The 22,266-nt window shown below is 43.4% G+C and overlaps 1 protein-coding gene across 3 annotated transcripts in view; it reads left to right on the top strand.

The window, feature by feature from the left end:
- Nucleotides 1-865: 865 nt before the first annotated feature.
- Nucleotides 866-22,266, top strand: part of CARD19 (caspase recruitment domain family member 19) — a 45,335-nt gene continuing 23,934 nt past the window's right edge. For 2 of the 3 annotated variants that reach the window (XM_039348555.1, XM_039348557.1), the window contains exon 1: nucleotides 866-1,063. In XM_039348555.1, the coding sequence (XP_039204489.1) occupies nucleotides 1,048-1,063 (16 nt within the window). In that variant the 5' untranslated portion in view covers nucleotides 866-1,047. Of the gene's footprint in view, nucleotides 1,064-6,238; nucleotides 7,957-22,266 lie in introns of those variants that run through there. The other variant, XM_039348556.1, reaches the window with a different exon arrangement.

The following is a 22,266-nucleotide window of genomic DNA, read 5'->3' on the forward strand; positions in this document are numbered from 1 at the left end:
CTTCTGTACCTTACTTATCTCACCAATAGAATATCTGTCCAGAGATACTTGGGAGGAATCATCTTTAAATTCCAGGAATCTGAAGGGGGGGCATTAATCAATCCTATGTTTGAGTCGGTTCATGGGTTATTTACAGGTGCCCAATTTTCCAGAGTACTTCCAGGATTTAAGAACCATTTTACTCATGAAGCAGTAGATTCCTCCACATCTAACTTTCATTTACTGGTTTTTAGCAGGTTTGTAGCATGATCTACCTACAAATTGTACAATTTTTAGTTGGTTATTATTGTAGTTAAATTTCTATGCAAATGAAAACAAACAGAAGGATACTGTTTATTTTGAAATGATACCTAGGTATATCAAAGTGGGCATGTTCTATTTTTTTGTAACTTAATCTGTAATTTAGATTTTTCAAAACAAGTACTGCTACTCAATTATTAATTGCAACTTCCTTTTTAGTTGATTAAGTGATTTTAACTGGGTAATATAACTGGATAATTAAACATTGCAGATCTCCCTCTAATGGAAAGGATTGTACTGTAGAGAGATTACTTTCAAATATATATATAAAACAGTATCTCTAAAAACATTATTCCAGAAAAGAAAAGGTTTGCTGTGGGTGTATCATTGTTTACAGGTGCCCAATTATGCCAGTAATCCTTCAGTTGATCCCATTTTAAGCATTTATTCTATCATGATGGAACAAAAACAGTATACAGTCAGGCTGGATAACTTTCAATAAAAATAACTGCACTTAGATTTTTTAAACCTGCATAAGCCGTAATGAATGAAAACCGAGGGCAAAGAAATATCATTGGGTCACACTCACCTTCCCTTCCCAGAGCAACATATTTTTCCAAGGACGGGAAAAGTCCCCTGGTGGCCAAAGCGTTAATAAGGTGGCACTCGGGTTTTACTTTCGCTTTTCCATAAACTCGTCATTAAACTTCCGTTGCTGGCAGCAATTGAAGGAGACAATTTTTCACCTTGCCAGATTTAATGGGCTTCTTTCAGTCATAGCGGGAAAAATTGTCAAATCCATGGACAATGATCTTCAGAAAATGTAAGTGACAGATTTTTTCCCCCCCTGGGGATGTTTTTTCCAAGCGGGCTGCTGAGAGAATTGCATTCTTGTTTTTTAAAGACATCGGAAGCTTTGCTCAAGGGATAAGAGAAGATGTGGACAGTTTCAGGGAAAAAGGGAGCGCCTGCTTAATCTCAACTTCCTTTTTTTGTGTCTGTGTGGATCTATTCAGCTTATTATTTTTGTTTGCTGGGATATTTCAGTCTTTCTTTTTATAACTTTTAACCATGTAAAAATCTATGGTATGCAACAATATTCAGGGGAAAAGCTGTATAGTTTTTCAGCACTAGCAACTGCAAATAATCTTATTTTGGACTGAATTTATTCTTCTGTGGGAAATATTTCTGATATTATTTCCGGACATGTCAATGTAGCAGTTTATTATAGAGATAATTACAGTACATATATTGAGACAATATGCTTGACTGTTAGGTTTTAGATCTGCTAATAAAAAATAGGTGTATCTTCAGAAGTGTGATTGTGATTTGTAAAGGATAGGGATATGGAGAGAAGGAACTCCAAGGATCTTTTGGAATGATGCCTCTTTCTCCCAAGTTTAGAACTTAAAGCAGGAGTTCAAGGAGGGATCGTGGCTTGTTTCCACCAACACTGGCACTAATATTAGTGAAGATTAAGTCTGAGGGCTTTTCAAGGACAGCATTCCATATATAGGCAACAACTGGAAACCTTTTCTTATAACCTTGGTTGTAAAATCCACTTCAGATATTAAGTCACAACTGTGATTCCAAATGACCAGCCTTATTATATCTTTCTAGAACTTGGAATCATGGGAGTAGTTGGCAAACTAAGACCTCCATGGTAGCTCTTAAATAATTTGCAGTACTTCCTAGTGACTGGGAAATTTGCCTGTAGCAACAGGTGTATTAACCACTCCCCAGATGAATCACACTTCTCCTTATTTTTGCTTGCACATCAGTGAGATTAAGAACTGAGCGTGCATATTTCACAAGGTCCTAACATGTTGATTAGAGGGTTACTGAACCAGAGAGCCATTTCTTCTCAGAACTTTGGCTGGATCATATCTTGCCTTGACTTCCAGTTGTACATTCCCGTGTCCACACTTCTAAATTTGGCACTGTTTACACAATCAGCTAATCTAAGCTGATCTAAAATGTGAAGAACAAACCGTTACCTAGTTCCACGTTGATTGGAAATTCTGGAACTTGGACATTTTTTCTAGAGCAGGGATCCCCAACTCCCTGCCGTGGCCCATACTGGGGCACAGCCCATTTGGAACCGGGTTGTGCGAGCGGTGGGCAAGTGCACATGCGCGGCCAGTTCCACTTGTGCAAGCAATGGGGTGCTCTCACTTGCAGTTCCATTTGTGCAATATTCAAGCCAAACTGCAAAAGGGTTGATTTTATTTTAAAAGATTTCCACTGAATTCCGTGGGATTGCCCTGGCAAGAAGAAAACATTACATTATTTCATGTCAGGAAATAATCTATACATATTCAATTTGGATGAATGGGCCAGATTTGCAAACACAAATCTGACCCACTGTAATCTTCATTGTATCTTCAGGCAAAGGTTTTTATGACGATTGGTGAATTGGAAGGTTTGCAGGAAAAAGGAAAGGAATAAGCTGGGAGAAAATTATTATAAATCAGATTTTTTTTAGGAAGAAATGTTATTGTTTTTTTAATTTTTCAAACAAAATGCTCAAGACACACCATGGTGTTAGGGTAGTCAAATATCCAAAGACAAAACATATATACATAATTCAGTCAATACATCTAATATTCCCTCTCTTTTTCCCTTAAGTAACATAATTTATTTAAAATAGTCCAATTCTAGCTTAAATTTATTCAATCTATATCTGTTTTTAAAGCTTTAGAAATTTACACTATCATAATCAAATTAACTTTAAATACAAACATTATCAATTCGGGTATTCCTTCCAGACATATTCTAGTTTCTTGATTTTTATCATAAATCTTATTTAATTCTTCTTCCACTAATATCCCTTAATTAAAATAACATATTAATATCCTATACATATCTAGTCCATCAACTAATCAATCTCTTTAAACTGACAGAAGAAAATCAGACCTTAAATCATTTCAATCTATTAAACAAAATTCAAATTACATCCAGTTAATTGTCATAACTAATAAGATCCACGTTATCAAACAATCAAATCATTTTATAAGATTAACTCAACATTACATAATAATTTTCTTACAAGTAACCCTATCATCCTAAAAAGAGAACACTCTTAATCCAGTTAATATATATTCCATTAATCACCCCTTTTACTTCTAACTAACAATCTTAATCCTAAAATCAACCCATAATTCTAGATTACCTTTAATCTATTTCCTGAAAATATCTCCTTTTTTAGCTAAAATATTGATCTATCCTAGACCTATCTAATCCATCAATCAATCTCTTTAAGCTGACAAGATAACATCAAACCTTAAATTATTTCAATTCATTGAGCATCAAACAAATAAATCATCTTATTAGAAATAATAGTTTTCATATAGATAAACATTGTGTATCTTCCATTAATCATTTGTTTCCCTTACATCTAATTCATAATCTTAGTCCTTACATCAGTCCATAATTCTAGGTTGCCTTTAGTCCATTACATAAAACTTTCACTTTCACTTTTTTCAGTCTTATTCTGGGTTTCTTCTTATGCCAAGTAGATTTCCATAGCAGAGCTTCTCTTCCAGCTGATAAGTCTCTCTTTATTGCTTGTAGTGTCATTTGGATCAGTGAGAACCATCTTGGCCTCTGCATTGGTCCTCTGACTCTTAACCATAAAGTCTTGTTGCTTTAAAATTTCAAGTCTCAATCTTTGCTTTTTCTGGACCTCAGCACCATAAATGACTTGCTTATAAGGCAAAATCAATTTCTCTTTATTCTCAGTCAAATCCTCTTCTTGTGTAATCTGTTTTATAGAAGAAGCAGGTGTAGTCTGAAAGTTAATTTAGAGATTCTGGCTCTTAATTCTATAGTAAACTCCTGGGAAAGATTGAGGGCAATAGAAGAACGGGACGACAGAGAATGAGATGGCTGGATGGAGTCACTGAAGCAGTAGGTGTGAACTTAAATGGACTCCAGAAGATGGTAGAGGACAGGAAGACCTGGAGGAACATTGTCCATGGGGTCGCGATGGGTCAGACACGACTTCGCAATTAACAACAACAAAACTCTTTCATTGTAACACATATTTCTTCTTTAGCCTCATAGATCTTTTCCAGAATAAGTTTACTATTTAAATGTGAGTGCAACTCCATTTTAAAAATTGTTCAGATGCATCGAATTATCTTTCTCTTGAAGAACAGTTTAAAGGCCAAAACCATCTCCTCTCCAGATAGACAACAAATACAATATTAGCTTTTAACCAGTAGATGTCCTCAGCAAGCTAAGAAATCTTTTTCAAAAGTCATTTTTTCTTTTCACTTTTTTCTATTTTTTCAGGAAAAGGTGGAGGAAGAAATACTAAAAAAAAAAAAAAAAAGCAGCAGAACAGCATAGATTGATAGTAGAATTCTTAGGAAAAAACTTTTTTCCAGTACCCCAAAACTTATATAAAGAAAAAATGTAGTCTTTGAAGTTTTGTTCTATTCTTTTGTTCGCCTTTCTTCCCAAATATAGAAGCTGCCTTTCCAAGCCATGGAAATAGTTCCAAGAGGGCTCTTACAGGCAAAAAGAAGCAAAAAGGCATAAAGAGAGGAGGGAAAAAAAAAGATCTCATCCGGATTCACCACGGTGGGTTTTCAAACTTAGCTGTTCTTTGACTTGCAGTTACTAGTGGCTAAGTGATCGGCCATTTTACTGGCCGATCTTCTTCTCTTTGATCCTCAGAGTTGGCCCGGACAACTGGAGGAGCCGCTGCTCCTCCGCAGTCGAGCGAAGGCTCTTCGACAGAAGTCACACCCTCTAGGGCAGTGGTTCTCAACCTGTGGGTCGGGACCCCATTTGGGGTCGAACGACCATTTCACGGGGGTCACCAAACAACGCAGTCTGCCATTTTTTCTCCTTTTCCTTAGCTGTGCTACTCCCTTTTATTCTATTGGCTTTTGAAAGCCAATAGAATAGATTCTCTTGAATAGAGTCTAATTCTATTGGCTTTCAAAAGCTAATAGGAATTGTCCAGGCTGTCTCTGCCCTGCTGAGCCCGCCAAAAGTCCCATTCTGCAAATGGTGCTGCACCAGTTGAGTAGTCCTCGACTTACGACCAGTTGAGTAGTCCTTGACTTACGACTGGTTGGGGGTCGCAGCATTAAAAAGGTTGAGAACCACTGCTCTAGGGTGACTTTAGACTTGCATAAGGATCTACCGGCAGAGGGAGGCTAGCTGACGAGGAGACAAGCCTCTTCGTGCGACTAGGAGCGCTGTAACCCGGAACTGGAAGTCATATAAATCAGTTTTAAATATCTCACAGAGAAGAACTTGTCCAAATTGAAATCCTTATATTTTTTCAATATTTACTTAAACAGCTTGAGGCCACAGTTGCCTTTACTTTTCCAGTATCTCTAACAAAGTTGCCTTTACTTTTCCAGTATCTCTAACAAAGAAAATGAGAGGGGTGACCACATCCTCATAAGGGGTTTTTGGACTGCAGAATGTTCCCCCACACATATACAAATGAAGCACATGGGACACTTGTATTAATATATTTTTATTCAAAGACTTTCAATTTTCCCCAAGAATTCATACTTTTGTATTCTGTTTGATTTTAAATGCTTGTTCAACTCCAGAATATTGACTTAATGTTTTCTCTGCTATTAACTGCAGTGTATAATTCTCTTCCCCACCCCCTCCTTATGGTTTAGTGTCAGAGCATGCAGTTTTATTGCGCTGAGATACCCCAGGAGTAAATACAGTAAACAGTGGTCTATATTAAATGGTGGCTTATCTTACACTATCTATAATATACCAGGAACAATATACATACATGTGGTAATACACAAACTCCAACACACAGCAGTCACAGCAGGAAACAGACAAGAGACACTCCAGCAAAAGCCTTCCCTTTTATGCTCAGGCTCTTAAAGGGACACAGACCCTGCTGAGTCATTCCTATCATTGCATCATCCACCTTATATTCCATTATATCAGCGGTGTCAAACTCGCAACATGTTGTGACATATCGTGACTTTTTTTCCATTGCCGGCAATGGGGTGGGTTTCGGCATGATACATCCAGCCCGTGGGCGGGCAATTTGACACCCCTGCATTACATCATTACATAAGCTGTTTAGCTATTACCCTGACATTTAGAAAAATTTAATTAAACAATGTTGTAATCTGCCTAGAAATCTTCCATTTCAGGCATTATCATCACCTCATGTGAAGAGAAGAGCACGAGTCCTTTACTAAGAGTGATCATCTCAATTGATTCCTTTACCATTGTTTGTTTCATTACATCCTGGTCAAAGTTATAACAACAATAATGGAATGTTAATGTTAATTCAGCATTAGCCCTGTTTAAACAGAATCAAACTTAGAACCTCTAATTGCAATTGTATGGATTCTTTTTTTCCCCTCCATTCATTCAGTTCTTGGACACTGCCTGGAGAAGACCCTGCAGTTTTTTTGGCAAGGCTTTTTAGAAGTGGTTTGTCATTATTTTCTTCATAGGGCTTAGAGAAAGTGAGTGGCCTAAGATTATCATGCCCAAGGTAAGACTAAACCTCACTGTCTCCGTTTCAGTAAGTAAGAATTCATGAAAGCCAGTTTAGTGCAGTGCTTAAGTCATCAGGCTAGAAACTGAGATGGTGAGGTTTAGTCTTGCCTTGGGCACAATGTAGGTGACCGTAGGCCAGTCACTTTCTCTCGGCCCTACAAAGGAAGCAATGGAAAACCATTTCTGAAAAGCCTTGCTAAAAAAAACCCTGCAGGGGCTTGTCCAGGCAGTGTCCAAGAATTGGATACAATTGAATGGCTGGAGGAAAAAAAAAATCATACAATTGCAATTAGAGGTTCCAAGTTTGATCAGACTCAAAAACTCCCAACACCCACAGGCAGAGCAACATCTATATCATTCCAACCACTAGGAGTAGCTCAGGGAGTCCCCATTGAACTCAACCAGTCCTCTGATTCAAGGAGCCCCCAGTCTAGTCCTTGGCGTAACCCTGAACTCGGATAGATGCTTCTCAGTCAGCAAAAGGCGAAATGGTCAGTGTATGGCAGCTTTTTATGTTCCGTGAACATAATAAGGGTCATTCTACGGCACTTCTGCTCGTTCTTGCAAATTCATTGTAACATCTGAACACAGGCCTAAGAGCTGCTGGTTTTGTATTCAGACCCGGATGCCTTCTCTATGGCTTCTTATGGAGGGTGGCACTTCTTACAATTAGGCTCTGAAGACTGACCCCCAAATACAAGTTGCCTGATCATTACAGGGCAGAGGGTTATCTCAATCGTCTGCCATTTCCTTGGATTCTGCTACATATTTTGTTTCCTTCAGAGGCTTAAACAAGCTCCGGCCGAAGAGCAGAATTCCCTTTCTCTTTTTCCTCCCCAAAGATCCCAGCAGCGGCGCTTCAGAGCCAGCCGCGAGGCAAAATGCGAGAGTTTCGACTCGGCTTTTCCAATCCGCTGGCCAAGTCCTCGGAAGGCAGGCGGGGAGGAAAGAAACTTCTCGCCACCGCTCTTGTTGGCCGGGCGGCGGCTACCAAGCCCACTTCCTCCTCCGCTGCTTCTGGCAGGCTTGCAGGAAAACCGCGGGGACGAGAGGCCGGCCTGTAATCAGAGCCGCGCAGCTGGAGAGCCTCCTGCCTCTCGGAAAAAGCAAGACTCCCCCGAGGAAACGCGTGAGGGAGGGCTCGCCAGCCGCGGCACAAAGACGCTTCCTGCCTCGCCAGACCGGCTACCCTTGCCGCCATAATGCCAGGTCAGTAGCTCCTTTCCAGCGAGTCGAGCGGAGAGAAGAGACGGTCGGCCGCGCCGACTCTCGGCTGCAGGGGGCGCAGAAGGGCAGGACCCGCTTGAGTCGCGGAAACACACTTGCGAGGCCGCCGTCCCCTTCTCGCTTCCAAAGCTCGGTCTCCCCTTTGGAGGTTTCGCGGAGCGCGAGAGTGCTCCGAGCGTTTCCAAGTTCCACGCGCGGGATTCCAAGTTCGCACCGCTTCCTGGGAGGAAAGCGTTGGCGGAATTCCGTAGAAGTTACTCCGGGGCATGTATCTTGTGGAGATCCTCAATCATCGAGGTCACGGTTGTCCCAAAAGGCAACTGGACTTTATTTTTCAGTTCCTTTTGAAAAAGCACCTTTGGGATTACTCCGAGGCATTTTGGAGCGTTGTACATATGCAGGGGCGTCCTCGGTGCGTGTTTTAAGTGAGTGTGAAGTAAGCGTAAGATTGTATTAAAATGCCGATCTAAGTCTGGTCCAAGTTTTCAGGGTTGTGTTTTATACGATTTGTAATCTCTGTTCACAGTTTATACTGTGGATCCATTTAATAGCAGTGTTGTTATTGTAGGCACATACAGTAACAATAAGTATTGCATGGATAGTAATGAAATAATCCAATTAGTATTTTTAAAAGTGACTGTATGTCAAGTGAGTCATTGTGTTTGTATGAGTCACTGACATGGTAGCAGAGTCACTACTTCCATGCAGCCTTATGCTTTTGGCAAAGTCCCTCCCAGAAGCTTTTACTACAGGAATCATAGTTAACCCTATTATACCAAACTCTATTTAACACGCATAAGATTCAAATGTATCCCAGCCACTGGTGTTTTACTATTAATAGGTAGAACTACACGTTCCACTACATGTGAGTTTCTGCAAAATTTCTCAAGGGTTCTGAGTTGCTTCAAGGACGATTCTTGACATTGCTGCCTTACGAAGACTTGGAAATCAAGGTTGCTACAATTCCAACGAAACATTCCCCCCCCCCCCCAGTCCTGCAAGGCTGCACATTTGAAAAGGCTGCTCTGGGTTCTTTGTAGTTTCCATTGAATCACACCTCCCTTTGCGATGGTGACAAATATCTGTAGTCCGGGTGTAGGATAAGGGTGGAGGTTCGTTCTCCGAGCTTGTGGTTGGTTTCCGAACCTTTCATTATCAGGGTAAGTAACATCTTCGGCGGAGTTTCCTTCCTTTCCTTGTCTCCCAGCGTATCATATATTCTCTGCCTTCTTCATAAGCTTGTCCTCCCTGCCTCTTCGATCCGTTAGAGCTGTCTTTCTCATCCTTAGCAAGATTATTAAGATGGGTGGACTTCAACTCCCAGAATGCCCCAGCCAGCAGGCTGGGAATTGAAGTCCAGACATCTTAAGGTTGCTAAGGTTGAGGAAAAACTGTTCCAGAGCGTTTGCTTCCTTCTTGTCTGCTCCCTAGATGGTTTTTTTTTCTGATCATCTGCATATCTCTTTGAACCTGAGCCCCATCTCTGTCTTACTATCATCAGACAAGTCTCACTTATCCTGTAAAATTCTGCACCTGGTCCAGCAGGCATTTGTAAATAGAATGGTTGATGCTATTTTATTTTGTTTTGTTTCTTAAGCAGCAAATTGGTTGCTAACTTGGTTAAGTAACAGAAGTGGGCTGGTTAAGTTGGTACCGCTTTCAATTACTCCAAAAGAGAGTATGAGAAATTTAAATATGATAGGATATATATTTATAGGTTGGCTGGAGGGGGTGGTTTTTATTGATTGATTCAATTTATATATTTATTTAAAGAACTATGTGGCTACCTATCTCATAGAGCAGGGGTGTCAAACTGCTGGCCCATGGGCCGGATGCGTTATGCCGAAACCACACCCACCCCAGCTCTGGCAATGGGGAAAAAGTTGTGATACATCGCGACACGTCACATGACATTGCAAGTTTGACACCCCTGTCATAGAATGACCCTAGGCCAGGGGTAGGCAATCTTGGCTCTTTTATGACTCATGGACTTCAACTCCCAGAATTCCTGAGCCAGCTATGCTGGTTCAGGAATTCTGGGAATTGAAGTCCACGACTCATAAAAGAGCCAAGGTTGCCTACCCCTGGCCTAGGGTCATTCTCATGGACTTCAACTCCCAGAATTCCTGAGTCAGCATAGCATAGCTGACTCAGGAATTCTGGGAGTTGAAGTCCATGAGTCATAAAAGAGCCAAGGTTGCCTACCCCTGTTCTAGTCTAAGAACAGACACCTGTCTCGAACACCTGATCAAGAGGCAAAGCTCAAGTGATAGAAAATTGGCTGCATTTGACTGTGTATGAATTGTCTTCTTTTTGACTCTTAATCTCTCTTGAGACCCCATGTGTGTCATTCAACAGGTTTAGAAAAATCTGCTCCATTGCATTTTGAAACACCAATTCAGGATCAAATTGGAAATGTACAATTCTCCTAATAACTTCTGTTGTGTTAAAATAGGATAGAGTTTATATATTTTTTAATATAGGTAGTCCTGTATTAAATGGCTTTGAAAAAAGTGACCATTTTTCACAACACCGTTATAACATCCTTATGGTCACATGATTAAAATTCAGATGCTTGGCAACAGGCTCATATTTATGACAGTTACAGAGTCACGGGGTCATGTGATCACCTTTTGCAGCCCATTGACAAGCAAAGTCAGTGGGGAAACCAGATTCACTTAAACCTCAGTGATTTACTTAACAACCATGGCAAGACAGGTCATAAAATGGGGCAAAACTCACAACTGTCTCGCTTAGCAATGGAAATTTTGGGCTCAGTTGTGGACATAAGTTAAGGACTACCTATAGTAGTACGCGTGGGCCGTTGTAAATCCACAGCTGTATGGGTCTTTCTGAGCTGTTTTGTAGCAGGTTCATTTAGGACATGGGTGACTTAGGTTCAGATCTTCTTGCAACTAAACTCAATGAATAACTTTGGACCCATCGGACTAAGCCAGGGGTTCCCAACCCCTAGGCCATGGACCAGTACCGGGTCATGGCATGCCAGCAACCGGGCTGCACTAACAAGGAAAGCCCCAGCCACCGGATGCAGGCAGCACACAAAACCACACCCCCTCCGGTCCATGGAAAAACCTCTCTCTATGGAACTGGTCCCTGGTGCCCAAAAGGTTGGGGACCTCTGGACTAAGTTACATCCTGTGGCTGATCTGAGGAGGGAAAATGAGATGTGAAATGCTTGTGCTGCTTCAAGCATAGGAAGGGCAGAATGAACTTGGCAAGAAAAGCTGCTCTCACCAGATTCATGTCCTAAGGGACTTTCAAAGCAGAATTGAAGCAGGATGTGCTGCTGTAGTACAGTAAGTGCCTGAGATGCGCAACGTCATTTGATTGATGGCAAACAATAATCCTTTTAGATGGTCTAAGGTAAGGAGACACTGAAGGAAATCACATGATGCATTTATTAACTTTTACTGGGGCCTTTGAAAGCCAAAATTATATATATGTCCTGTGCTGAAGTATCTATAATAAGCAGCACCAAATAGCTTTCCCATCAGATGGTTTAACAGTGTTCCAAAAATAGGTATAACAATTCAGTCACCCACGCAGGGACATTTCAAATAGTGTTTTTAACACTTTTATGAAGACTTGATTTTATTCTGAAGTGAATGGCTGCTTTTAAACATGTCTACAAATTGCCCATTTAGAATTTTAATTTTTTTACTGCCCTTGAGAGCTACATTTAGATTAGTTTATTGGAGTCTAGCATTATTAAAAATCTGAAGCTGTTTCTTAATCAGAACTGATTTTGCAACTGAGTGTTGTATTTCTAAGAACACATGCCTGTACTCTTCAATATTTCCATAAATGACTTAGATCAGGGGTCCCACTACTGGGCTGCAGTCTCTTGGCCAGCAGACATAGAAATGGCTGGCTGGCACACGCATGTGTGCGCACACATTCCCCCCACTCACACTAGCACCCGCAGCCCTGTTTGCGCATGAGCGCAAACAGGGCCACTATAGCCGTGGTGGTACACGCTGCCTGATTTGCGTGCATGCACGTGCACCAATTTGAAAGCTGCTCTCCTTCTCTCCGGGCCACAAACCCGGAAAGATTGGATATCTCTGACTTAGATGAGGGAATAGAAGGGAACTTATCAAATTTGCAGATGACACTAAGCTGGCAAGAATAGCCAACACAGCAAAAGACAAGTTCAGGATCTAAAAAGATCTTGACAGACTTTTGACAAAGCAATAGGCCCTATCCAACAACATGAAATTTAATGTGGAGAAAAGCAAGGTTTTACACTTAAGCAGGAAAAACCAAAGGAACGAGTACAGATTAAGCGAAACCTAGCTCAAAAACAGTAACTGTGAGAAGGACCTTAGAGTCCTAGTGAACAATCACTTAAATATGAGCCAGCAATGTGCGTCAGCAGCCAAAAGAGCTAATACTGGTACAATCCTTGGTTGTATAAACAGAGGCATAGAATCAAAATCAAATGATTTTGTCCGAAATGGTGTAGGGTTTCCTGCCCGAGCAGGGGGTTGGACTAGATGACCTCCAAGGTCCCTTCCAACTTTACTACTATTACTGTTTTATAAAGCCTTAGTAAGGCCACAATTGGAATACTGCATCCGGTTTTGGTCACCACATTACAAAAAAGATGTTGAGACTTTGGAAAAAGTGAAAAGAAGAGCAACTAAGATGATTAAAGGCCTGGAGACTAAAACATGAAAAACAGTTGCAGGATTTGGATTTGGCTAGTCTAGAGAAAAGAAGGATAGAGGAGACTTGATAGCAGTATTCCAGTATTTGAGAGGTTGCCACAAAGAGGAGGGGGTCAACTTATTTTCCAAAGCACCAGAGGGGAGGACAAGAAACAAGAGATGGAAACTAATCAAGCAGAGAAGCAACATGGAATTAAGGAGAAACTTCCTAAGTATGAAGACAATTAACCAATGGAACAGCTTGTCATCAGAAGTTATGGGTGCTTCATCACTGGAGGTTTTTAAGAAGAGACCGGACAACCACTTGTCTGAAATGGTATTTGGTCTTCTGCTTGAGCAGGGGGTTGGACTAGAAGACCTCCAAGGTCCCAGCTCTATTCTGATTGATTGATTGATTTCTTAAACAAGTCATTGAGGAAAGAGGCAGTGAAATTGGGGAAGCAGTTCTGAATTGTTATATATTCTCTCAATTGCTTAATATTAGACTTTTATGTATAGTATGATAAAACAAAAAAGTAGAGTTGGTCCTACTGAAAATTATTTATTTATTGGAATATCTGCAGGAAGCTGTAGGCTCCAGCCTCAGGGAGCACAATCTGCTTACTTTAATTGCTAGTTCTATTAACTTCAATCAGCAATAGCTTTTTCCCTTTTTTTCTTTGTATAACACAAAGCAGGCAAAAGCCAGGGCTGTTTCCATATTTTTTTTTTCAGATTTGCCATCCTTTGTTCATACACTTTTTATATCTAATCTAAACAATCTTACGATCAAATTGAAACATTTCAATTTCTAGGGTATTATAGATTCACATTGCCCCTTAGCAGAATAAAGTTTTATTTATTATTTAAATTTATTATTATTTAAATTTGCAGGCTAGCCAAGTCCATTTTCTTTTCCTTTACTAATAAATTTTTAGTTTCTGTAAATAAGAGTTGCTCATACTAGATAACAGCATGTGCCAATTTAATTCAGTAGCCCAATTCCAATTTGCCAAACTGAGGGCCTTGCAAAAAGCAAGAAAATAGCTTCTCCTTATTGCTTGCTTCCCTTGTGATGATCAGAGACTGCAGAAGCCTCAACTATCAGAAATCAGGTGCCTTTCTTGCCTCCAAATCTGGGTCTGAAAAGTTGCCTAAGTTTTAACAGTTTTGTAACTACATTCTTCCACACGATGAGGCCTTATGTAATAATACCTTAGAGTTTTGGTGCCAGCAGCAATCAAATTCTCCATTTGTGTGAATTGTCTGATTCTTTCAAAGAAATAAGGAAAGAAGGAGGTGGATTAGGCCTTAAACACCTAGAGTTATCATAATGACCTGGTCATTCTAAGTTCCATAATGGCCTGTTTTGTGTAAAGGCTCAGTTTATCATCTGTGTCAAAGCCAAAATAAAGAGCATTTTCCTTTGTTAGCTTTCCTCTTGTTCCACAAACAAAAATAGCTGAATTATTCTTTTATTTGGATTACTTAGTGAAATGGTACTTAGTGATAACACTGCATTTACTTGAAAATATAATAATAATAATAGTAAAGTTGGAAAGGACCTTGGAGGTCATCTAGTCCAGCCCCCTGCTCAGGCAGGAAACCCTATACCATTTCGGACAAATCGCTGTCCAGTCTCTTCCAGTGTTGGAGCATTCACCACTTCTGGAGGCAGGTTGTTCCACTGGTTAATTGTTCGGTCAGAAAGTTTCTCCTTAGTTCTAGGCTGCTTCTCTCCTTGATTAGTTTCCATTCGTTGCTTCTTGACCTGCCTTCAGGCGCTTTAGAAAATATATTAGTTCTTTTCTCCAATTTATGTTCTGTTAAATGGAATCCAGGCTCTCTGAGCATGGTTGCTTGCTTGCAAATGTCTCATTACCAGATCAGTGCTAATGGTTTTAGGGTTTGCTTCCTGTTTATATACAATAGTTTGTCTTGCCAGTATTGGTGAGTGGTATAGTTTCTCCTTGGTACCTTGATTAAGGTATTGTTTTGTACTTGTTTATCTAGTGTTACTTCCTGATTATCTGGGTATAGGGTGCTGGAGAGGATTTGTTTCCTCCTTAGCATTTTTACTGTCTCTTTGAATGGTGTATACAGTTGTTGTTGTTGTTAGTTGCAAAGTCATGTCTGACCCATCACGACCCCATCCTGTCGCGACTTCCTGTCCTCTACCATCTTCTGGAGTCCATTTAAGCTTACTCCTACTGCTTCATTGACTCCATCCAGCCACCTCATTCTCTGTCATCCCATTCTTCTATTGCCCTTAATCTTTCCCAGCATTAGGCTCTTCTCCAGTGAGTCTTTCCTTCTCATTAGGTGGCCAAAGTATTTAAATTTCAGCTTCAGGATCTGGCCTTCTAAAGAGCAGTCGGGGTTGATCTCTTCTAGGACTGACCGGTTTGAACGCCTTGCAGTCCAAGGGACTCACAGGAGTCTTCTCCAGCACCATAGTTCAAAGGCCTCAATTCTTTGGCACTCAGCCTTTCTTATGGTCCAACTTTCATAGCCATATATTGCAACTGGGAAAACCATGGCCTTAACTATATGCACTTTTGTTGGCAGAGTGATGTCTCTGCTTTTTAGTATGCTGTCTAGATTTGCCATAGCTTTCCTCCCTAGGAGCAAGTGTCTTTTTAACTTCTTGGCTGCAGTCCCCATCTGCAGTGATCTTGGAGCCCAGGAAAATAAAATCTGTCACTACCTCCATTTCTTCCCCATCTATTTGCCAGGAATTGAGAGGGCCAGATGCCATGATCTTGGTTTTCTTAATATATACAGTATATGTCAGGAGTGTCAAACTCAATTTCATTGAGGGCCGCATCAGCATTGTGGTTGTCCTTGGGGGGCCAGGTGGGTGCGGCCATGGTGGGTGTTGTTGAGTCCTTCGCGGAAATGTAAGACACGAGAAGCAGTTGTAGTTCTCAGTTTTCTTTATTCTGCGTTCAGCTTACAAGTAGATGGCTTCAGCAGCTCCCAAACCCTCCCAGCTTCTTATATAGACATTTCCCGGGTCAATGCGATACTTTTCCCGCGCCAGCACCCGCGCATGCGCACGGTGCTGGTGACAGCCTGTCTGGTCCCGGGCAGCTTTGCACCTGCCCGGGACCGCCTGCAAACGCCCCGAGCCGTTTGCAAGGCTCGGGACATAACACCCCTTTCCCCCGGGCTAAAATTACTACCAACATATAATCATTATTTTATGCAGTGTTTTGCTTCTCAGTGCTCCTATCGTTACCTGGCTTTTGTTTAGCCAGCAGTGTTATGTAATCCTCTAAGTATTTAGGAGACTTCCTTGCTCTCTGTGACCTTCTCAGCTCTGGGGTTCTGACAGGTGTTCCCTGACTGAGGGGTGACAAGAGCCTGTTCCCCTTATCATGCCTTGGTGCCTTCCAAGGACTTTGCCCCGATGCCTGGCCTGCTTGCTCGCCCACCGGGCTCGTCAGGCCAGGGCTTCTGTCATTTTGTGACCTGGTTGACCTGCCTAGCTGTAGGCCCTCGGGCCCCTTGAAGTGATAGCCACTGCTGGGCGTCTCTATAGAACCTCCTAGGTCCGTCCAAGACCTGTCAGGAGGCTGTCAAATCCCTAAGCCCCGTTCTGTGTCCGGGCTCGTGTGGGTCTCTGTACCTTCCCAAAACTCAGTTACTCCCTGATTTGGGATAGAGGTGTTGCGGTCGGGACTTGGTTCCTCGACTAGCTCTGTGTATGTTTGACCCCCTGTAGGATTAGGGGTAAGGTCAGGCCAACTCTGGGGATTGTGTGCCAGCTCTTTTGCGGGGAATGATTTATTGGGATGCTCCCGGGTATCCTCTGTGACTGGAGTGCTGTGTGATGTGTGTGGACAGTGAGTATGCCCCCGGGGTGACTCCCTGGCTGGAGTAGGCATGAGTGCTGTTGTGTGGGTAAGCTCCATGAATTCCTTTTCGGAGCACTTGCGGAAGCTTGAAATGGGCCGTCAGTGGCTCCATCAGTGGAGATGGGCCGCAACTCGTGCCCTTCCCTTTGCTCCAAAGGGTCCCCCTCCCCCCCTGGAAAAGACCCAGGAGTCTCATCTGAAAGGTCCCGCCTAGGGCGGAGTTGGTCGATGTGCCGACGCAGGACACGACCATTGGCCAGGGCTACCTTGTAGGAGAGAGGACCTGTGACCCTGGAAATAGAAGCGGGGACCCATGTATGACCAGGCCCGTAATTGCGAGTCCAGACCGGGGCACCCTCAAGTAGTTGTCTATGTGCCCTAGGATGTGAGGTAGATGAAGGCAATCTGTCCGGATGCAACCGGTCAAGTTTAGTAGTAAGTTGACGCCCCCAACGAAGTTCAGCTGGGCTTCTCCCTGTAGAAGTGGATGGTGTGGTGCGATAAGACAGGAGAAAGTCAGCCAACCTGTGATGCCAGTCCCCGTAGGTGAGTCTTTTCAAGGCGTCCTTTGTGATGCGCACCATACGTTCAGCCATACCGTTGGTGGACGGGTGGAAGGGTGCGGACGTGGCATAACGAATCATGTTAGCCTGTAAGAAAGCTTGGAATTCGGAGGAAGTGAATTGAGGGCCGTTGTCAGACACAATGACATCTGGAAGCCCGTGTGCAGCAAAAATCCCCCTCAGTACCTGAATAGTCTTTGCAGTGGTGGTGGAAGAGACAGGTACAACCTCAAGCCATTTTGAAAGGCTGTCAACAAGGACCAAGAAGAACTGGCCCTGAAAGGGCCCAGCGTAGTCAATGTGCACCCTAGACCATGGGGACTGTGTTTCCTCCCATATATGCACGGGAGCTTGGGGCATCTCTGGGCGAGATCGTTGGCACAGGTGGCATGCATGCACCTTAGCCTCAATATCTTTATCTAAACCAGGCCACCACAAGTGGCTGCGCACAAGAGCCTTCATACGAACAATGCCAGGATGACCCTCGTGGAGGGATTCTAAGACCCTAGTCCTCATTGAGGTGGAAATGACAACTCTGTTTCCCCAAAGCAGACAACCCTGAGAAAGGGACAGCTCGTTCCTTTTGGACCAGAAACTCTGAAACTCAGGACTAGGGCAGTGCTCAGGCCAACCAGACAAAACCCAGGAACGGACACGTGAAAGTGTGTAATCTGTACCTGTTTCAGCGGTAACATCCCTGGCACTAAGAGAGAGCTCGGGCAAGGCTTGGATTGATAGAATGTTGACAGCTGGCGCAGGGTCAGCTTCTACTACTGGTAGAGGCAATCTACTGAGGCCATCAGCATGGCCCATTTCTTTCCCAGGCTTGTGGAGTAAAGAAAAATCATATGCAGACAAAAAAAATAGACCACCGAAGCATTCTAGGGGAAATGATTTGGGGAGTCTGCTTACGTGTGGTAAACAGTCCCAGCAGAGGCTTATGGTCAGTGAAGACCGTGAAATGCCTGCCATATAGAAAATCATGGAATTTTTTGATTCCAGCAACAACAGCCAGAGCCTCCCTGTCTATCTGAGCGTAGTTGCGCTCAGCAGAAGACAATGTTCTGGAGTAATATGCAACAGGAACCTGAGTTCCATCAGACCTGAGGTGGCTCAGGACAGCTCCAACCCCATAAGGGGACGCATCACAAGCGATGCACACAGGAAGGGACTCGTTGAAATGTGCAAGTACACTGTTAGAAGTGAGCAAAGCCTTGACTTTGTTAAAACAAACCTCATGCGTTTGTGACCACTGCCACACTGCTTGCTTGTCTAGTAGCCTGTGAAGAGGCTCAGCTACACTAGCTTTTTGTGGAAGAAAAGAATTGTAGAAATTCAGGAGGCCCAGGAAGGCCGAAGTTCGGCCTTGGACTTTGGCCTAGGTGCTTCTAAAATAGCAGTCAGTTTGGATTCAGCAGGGTGAATCCCAGCAGCATCAATTTTGAACCCCAGAAATTCAGTAGAAGGCACCCCAATCTTGCATTTGTCTTTTTTGAGCTTGAGGCCTGATTTCCTGAACCTTAACAGAACAGCCCTGAGCCTTTCAGCTAGAATGTGTGTGGAGTCTCCTGCAATCAAGACATCATTAAAGTAGGGGCAAACCCCTGGTATACCTCGTAGTGCGTTTTCCATTACGCTTTGGAAAATCCCAGGAGCGACATTCACTCCAAACTGTAGCCTTTTTACCTTGAAGGCCCCTCTGTGGGTCACAATAGTCTGAGCTGTAGCATCATCATCATCAACAGGCAGCTGTTGATATGCTTGAGCTAGGTCAAGCTTTGCAAAAACACGCCCCCCCTTGAGGGAGGCCAGGATGTGACTGACCACAGGAACAGGATAGGCATGTTGCTGCAATGCCTTATTAAGAGTGCATTTGTAATCAGCACAAATGCGAATGTCCCCATTTGCCTTTAGAGGCGTGACAATGGGGGTCTCCCAAGGACTGGAATCAACAGGTTCTAGAATTCCCTGTTGGATCAGTTTGTCTAAATCAGTGTCAATTTTACTCTTTAAAGCAAAAGGGACCCTTCTTGCTTTAATTCTAATGGGAGTGACAGTGGGGTCTAGCTTTAAGGACACAGGGGTCCTTTGAATGTGCCCAGCTGGGGGCTGAAAACATCTGCAAATTCTTTGCAGACTTCCTGTAGGTCGAGTGTTTGTAAACTGTTGAGTCCTGTGACGTGTATCCCCAGGGCCTCAAACCAATCAAGTCCTATGAGACTCGTTCGTTCACCCCCTACTACTAATAAGTCTAGTGGACCTTCAAAACTCTCGTATTGCACGTTAAGGGTGGCCTCCCCCTTAACACACACTCTTGAATTTTGAAAATCTGTTAACACAATGTCAGAAGGCCTTAGCTTGACCTGAGTTCCACTACCGGAACAAATCTTCCTAAATGTATGCAAGGAGATGATTGAAAGGGCAGATCCTGTGTCTAGTTCCATAGTTAATGGAACCCCTTGTAGCTTCACCTTGAGTGACAGCTTTTTTTTAATGGGCTTGTGTGTGCCTGTCCTAAGGATGCTTTTTCGCGAAGCGCAAAACTCTACCCTATTCTGGCTGGGGACCCTGGTACCTTTCAGGCGCAGTTCTTCCTGAGGTTGTACCTTTCGTCGGCCCAGACACACAGCTGCAATGTGTCCTTGTTTGCCGCATGCCCGGCAGGTAGCGGAGCGGAACTTGCAGTCGGTTCTCCTGTGGCGACCTCCACAGCCGATGCACTTGAGTGGAGCTGAAGAGCTTCCCTTCTGATTTCCTTCCTTCGTGGGGTGGAGACGGTCGACTTCCTCGTCCGGATCCTCCTCGGAGTTCCCCTGGACGTCTTCCTGGTGCACGGATGCAACCTCTGGACTGTTTCTGATCGGCCGCATGTTCTTGACGGCGCCGCCTGCTGCTTCTTCTGCGGTGACTTCTCTTAAGGCATCTTGGAAGGACAATTCTTCTTTAGCGAAAAGTCTCTGTTATAGATCTCGATGCCTTAACCCGCACACGAATCGTTCTTCGAGGTCCTTGAACTCGCAGTGCTTGGCGGCCTTCCTTAATGTGGCGATGTATTCTTTGGCCGACTCACCGGATCGTTGATCCCTCTGCTCGAAGGTGTGGCGCCATGCGATGACGGACATCTTGGGCTGGAAGTGCTCCTTCAGTAGCTTCTTCAGATCTGCGTAGCTGACAGACTCTACTGGAACAGGTGCTGCAAGGTTTTCTGCAATTTCGAAGGTGTCTTGACAGCAGACACAAAGCAGGGTGGCAGCTTTCAAGCTCTCTTCCCTCACTTGGTTTGCCTTGAAGTAGTTCTCCACCCTGGCTACGTAGGACTCCCACCGCTCTGGATGTGAGACGTCGAACTCCGAAAGCCTTCCAACCTTTGCCATCTTCAGGAGACGGGTCTATCAGCCAGCCTACCCCCAAATGCGTACTGGATTGGCGAGTAGCTGCCGAGTCAACACCGTTCCGCCGCTCAGGACTCACTTGGGTAAGCTTACACTTCTTCCTTTCCAGGCGATGTAAGGCATCCCACCTTCGTCGCCAGTGTTGAGTCCTTCACGGAAATGTAAGACACGAGAAGCAGTTGTAGTTCTCAGTTTTCTTTATTCTGCGTTCAGCTTACAAGTAGATGGCTTCAGCAGCTCCCAAACCCTCCTAGCTTCTTATATAGACATTTCCCGGGTCAATGCGATACTTTTCCCGCGCCAGCACCCGTGCATGCGCACGGCGCTGGCGACAGCCTGTCTGGTCCCGGGCAACTTTGCACCTGCCCGGGACCGCCTGCAAACCCCCCGAGCCGTTTACAAGGCTCGGGACATAACAGGTGTGGCCTAATGGGTGGGCGTGGATGGAGTGGGTGTGGCCTATTGGATGGGCATGGTCCACTCTACATCATTCGCGTCAAGTGTGCCTGTGGGAGCCTGGGCAGGAGTGGGACAGATCTGAGGCTCTCTGGCAGAAGAAAGTGGGACCAGAGCAAGTGCCAAAGCATGGTGCATATCTTCATTCCTCACAAAGGGTGACACTTCCCCAGCATGCACCCAGGGGGTGGAGCCAATGCGACAGGGGCTGGTTCCTCGCTGTTTCTGGACAGCTAAGACTGAATGCATTTCAGCATAGATGGCCACCACACAATTGTACATTGGCTCCTGGCTGGCCTGGGCCAGGTCCAGGGCCAAGGCAGTGGGAGCCATTCCCTCACTGTTTCCAGCATGGCTTCGCGGGCCATATGAAACTACTTCGCGTGCCGCATCCGGCCCCCAGGCCTTGTGTTTAACATGTCTGGTATATGTGGTTTATCTCTTCATGTCTACTGATAGCTGATTTTATTGATGGCTGATTGATAAACCTTCTGATTAATAAATTGACTTGTCTGAATGCCAAGCTCCTGGAAATTCCCTGGCGTTTTTTGATTTAGCTTGGTCTAAGATGCTCAGTTTTCCAGTTAAAACTATGGTTGAATCGGTTCATATGTTAAGAGATTAAGGAGTTTTCATTGTGTCTTCTGCCTCCTAATTCATGGATGGGCTATACTAGTCTTCTGCCTCTCTGTCCTACATAATGGCTATTGCAATCCTTATACTGTTAGTTGTAGACGACTCTTGTTTTTTCATATTTTGATTTACTTAAGATCTTTTGGAGAGTTTTAGTTTGTTGCTGTGCTACAGTGGTGCACTGTGGTTGTAATAGTCTGATATTGTTTCTGAGATTTTTTTATGTATGATACTGTTTTCCTTTTCATAGCTTGTGCTGGCTGTGCTGTAGTGGGTGGAATGGTCAGGCACTTTTTAATAAAGTTGTGTGGGTATAAATTTTGTTTGAAATAAGTTGTATAGACAGTCTGTTTCCTTTTTCTGGTTTTCTGAGTTACTGAAATGCATTTGTGCTTGTATGAATAATGTTCTTACACAGCTCTTCTTGTAGGAGGTTGAGTTGTTACTTTGGTAGGGGAGCACTTGATTAGTGTGGGTGGTAGTATGTTGATTCCTTCTTCCTTTGTGAATTTTATTTCTTTGAAGATGTGTTTGTTTCATGTGTCTTCTCTAGTTCTTCCTTTTTTTTTATTATGACAAATGTCTACATACCAGAGCCATGCTTTTAGTTGTATGTGTGGGAGTGTAATAGTTTCTAGACACTATACTGTAGCACAGAAGATCTGTCAACCTCTGATGGCCCTCTCTCGCACAATGCATTCATAATAATTATAATTCA

This window comes from Crotalus tigris, unplaced genomic scaffold (genome assembly GCF_016545835.1).
Source record: "Crotalus tigris isolate CLP2741 ecotype Arizona unplaced genomic scaffold, ASM1654583v1 scf7180000018160.1183395, whole genome shotgun sequence".
In the NCBI taxonomy this organism is placed as follows: Eukaryota; Metazoa; Chordata; class Lepidosauria; order Squamata; family Viperidae; genus Crotalus; species Crotalus tigris.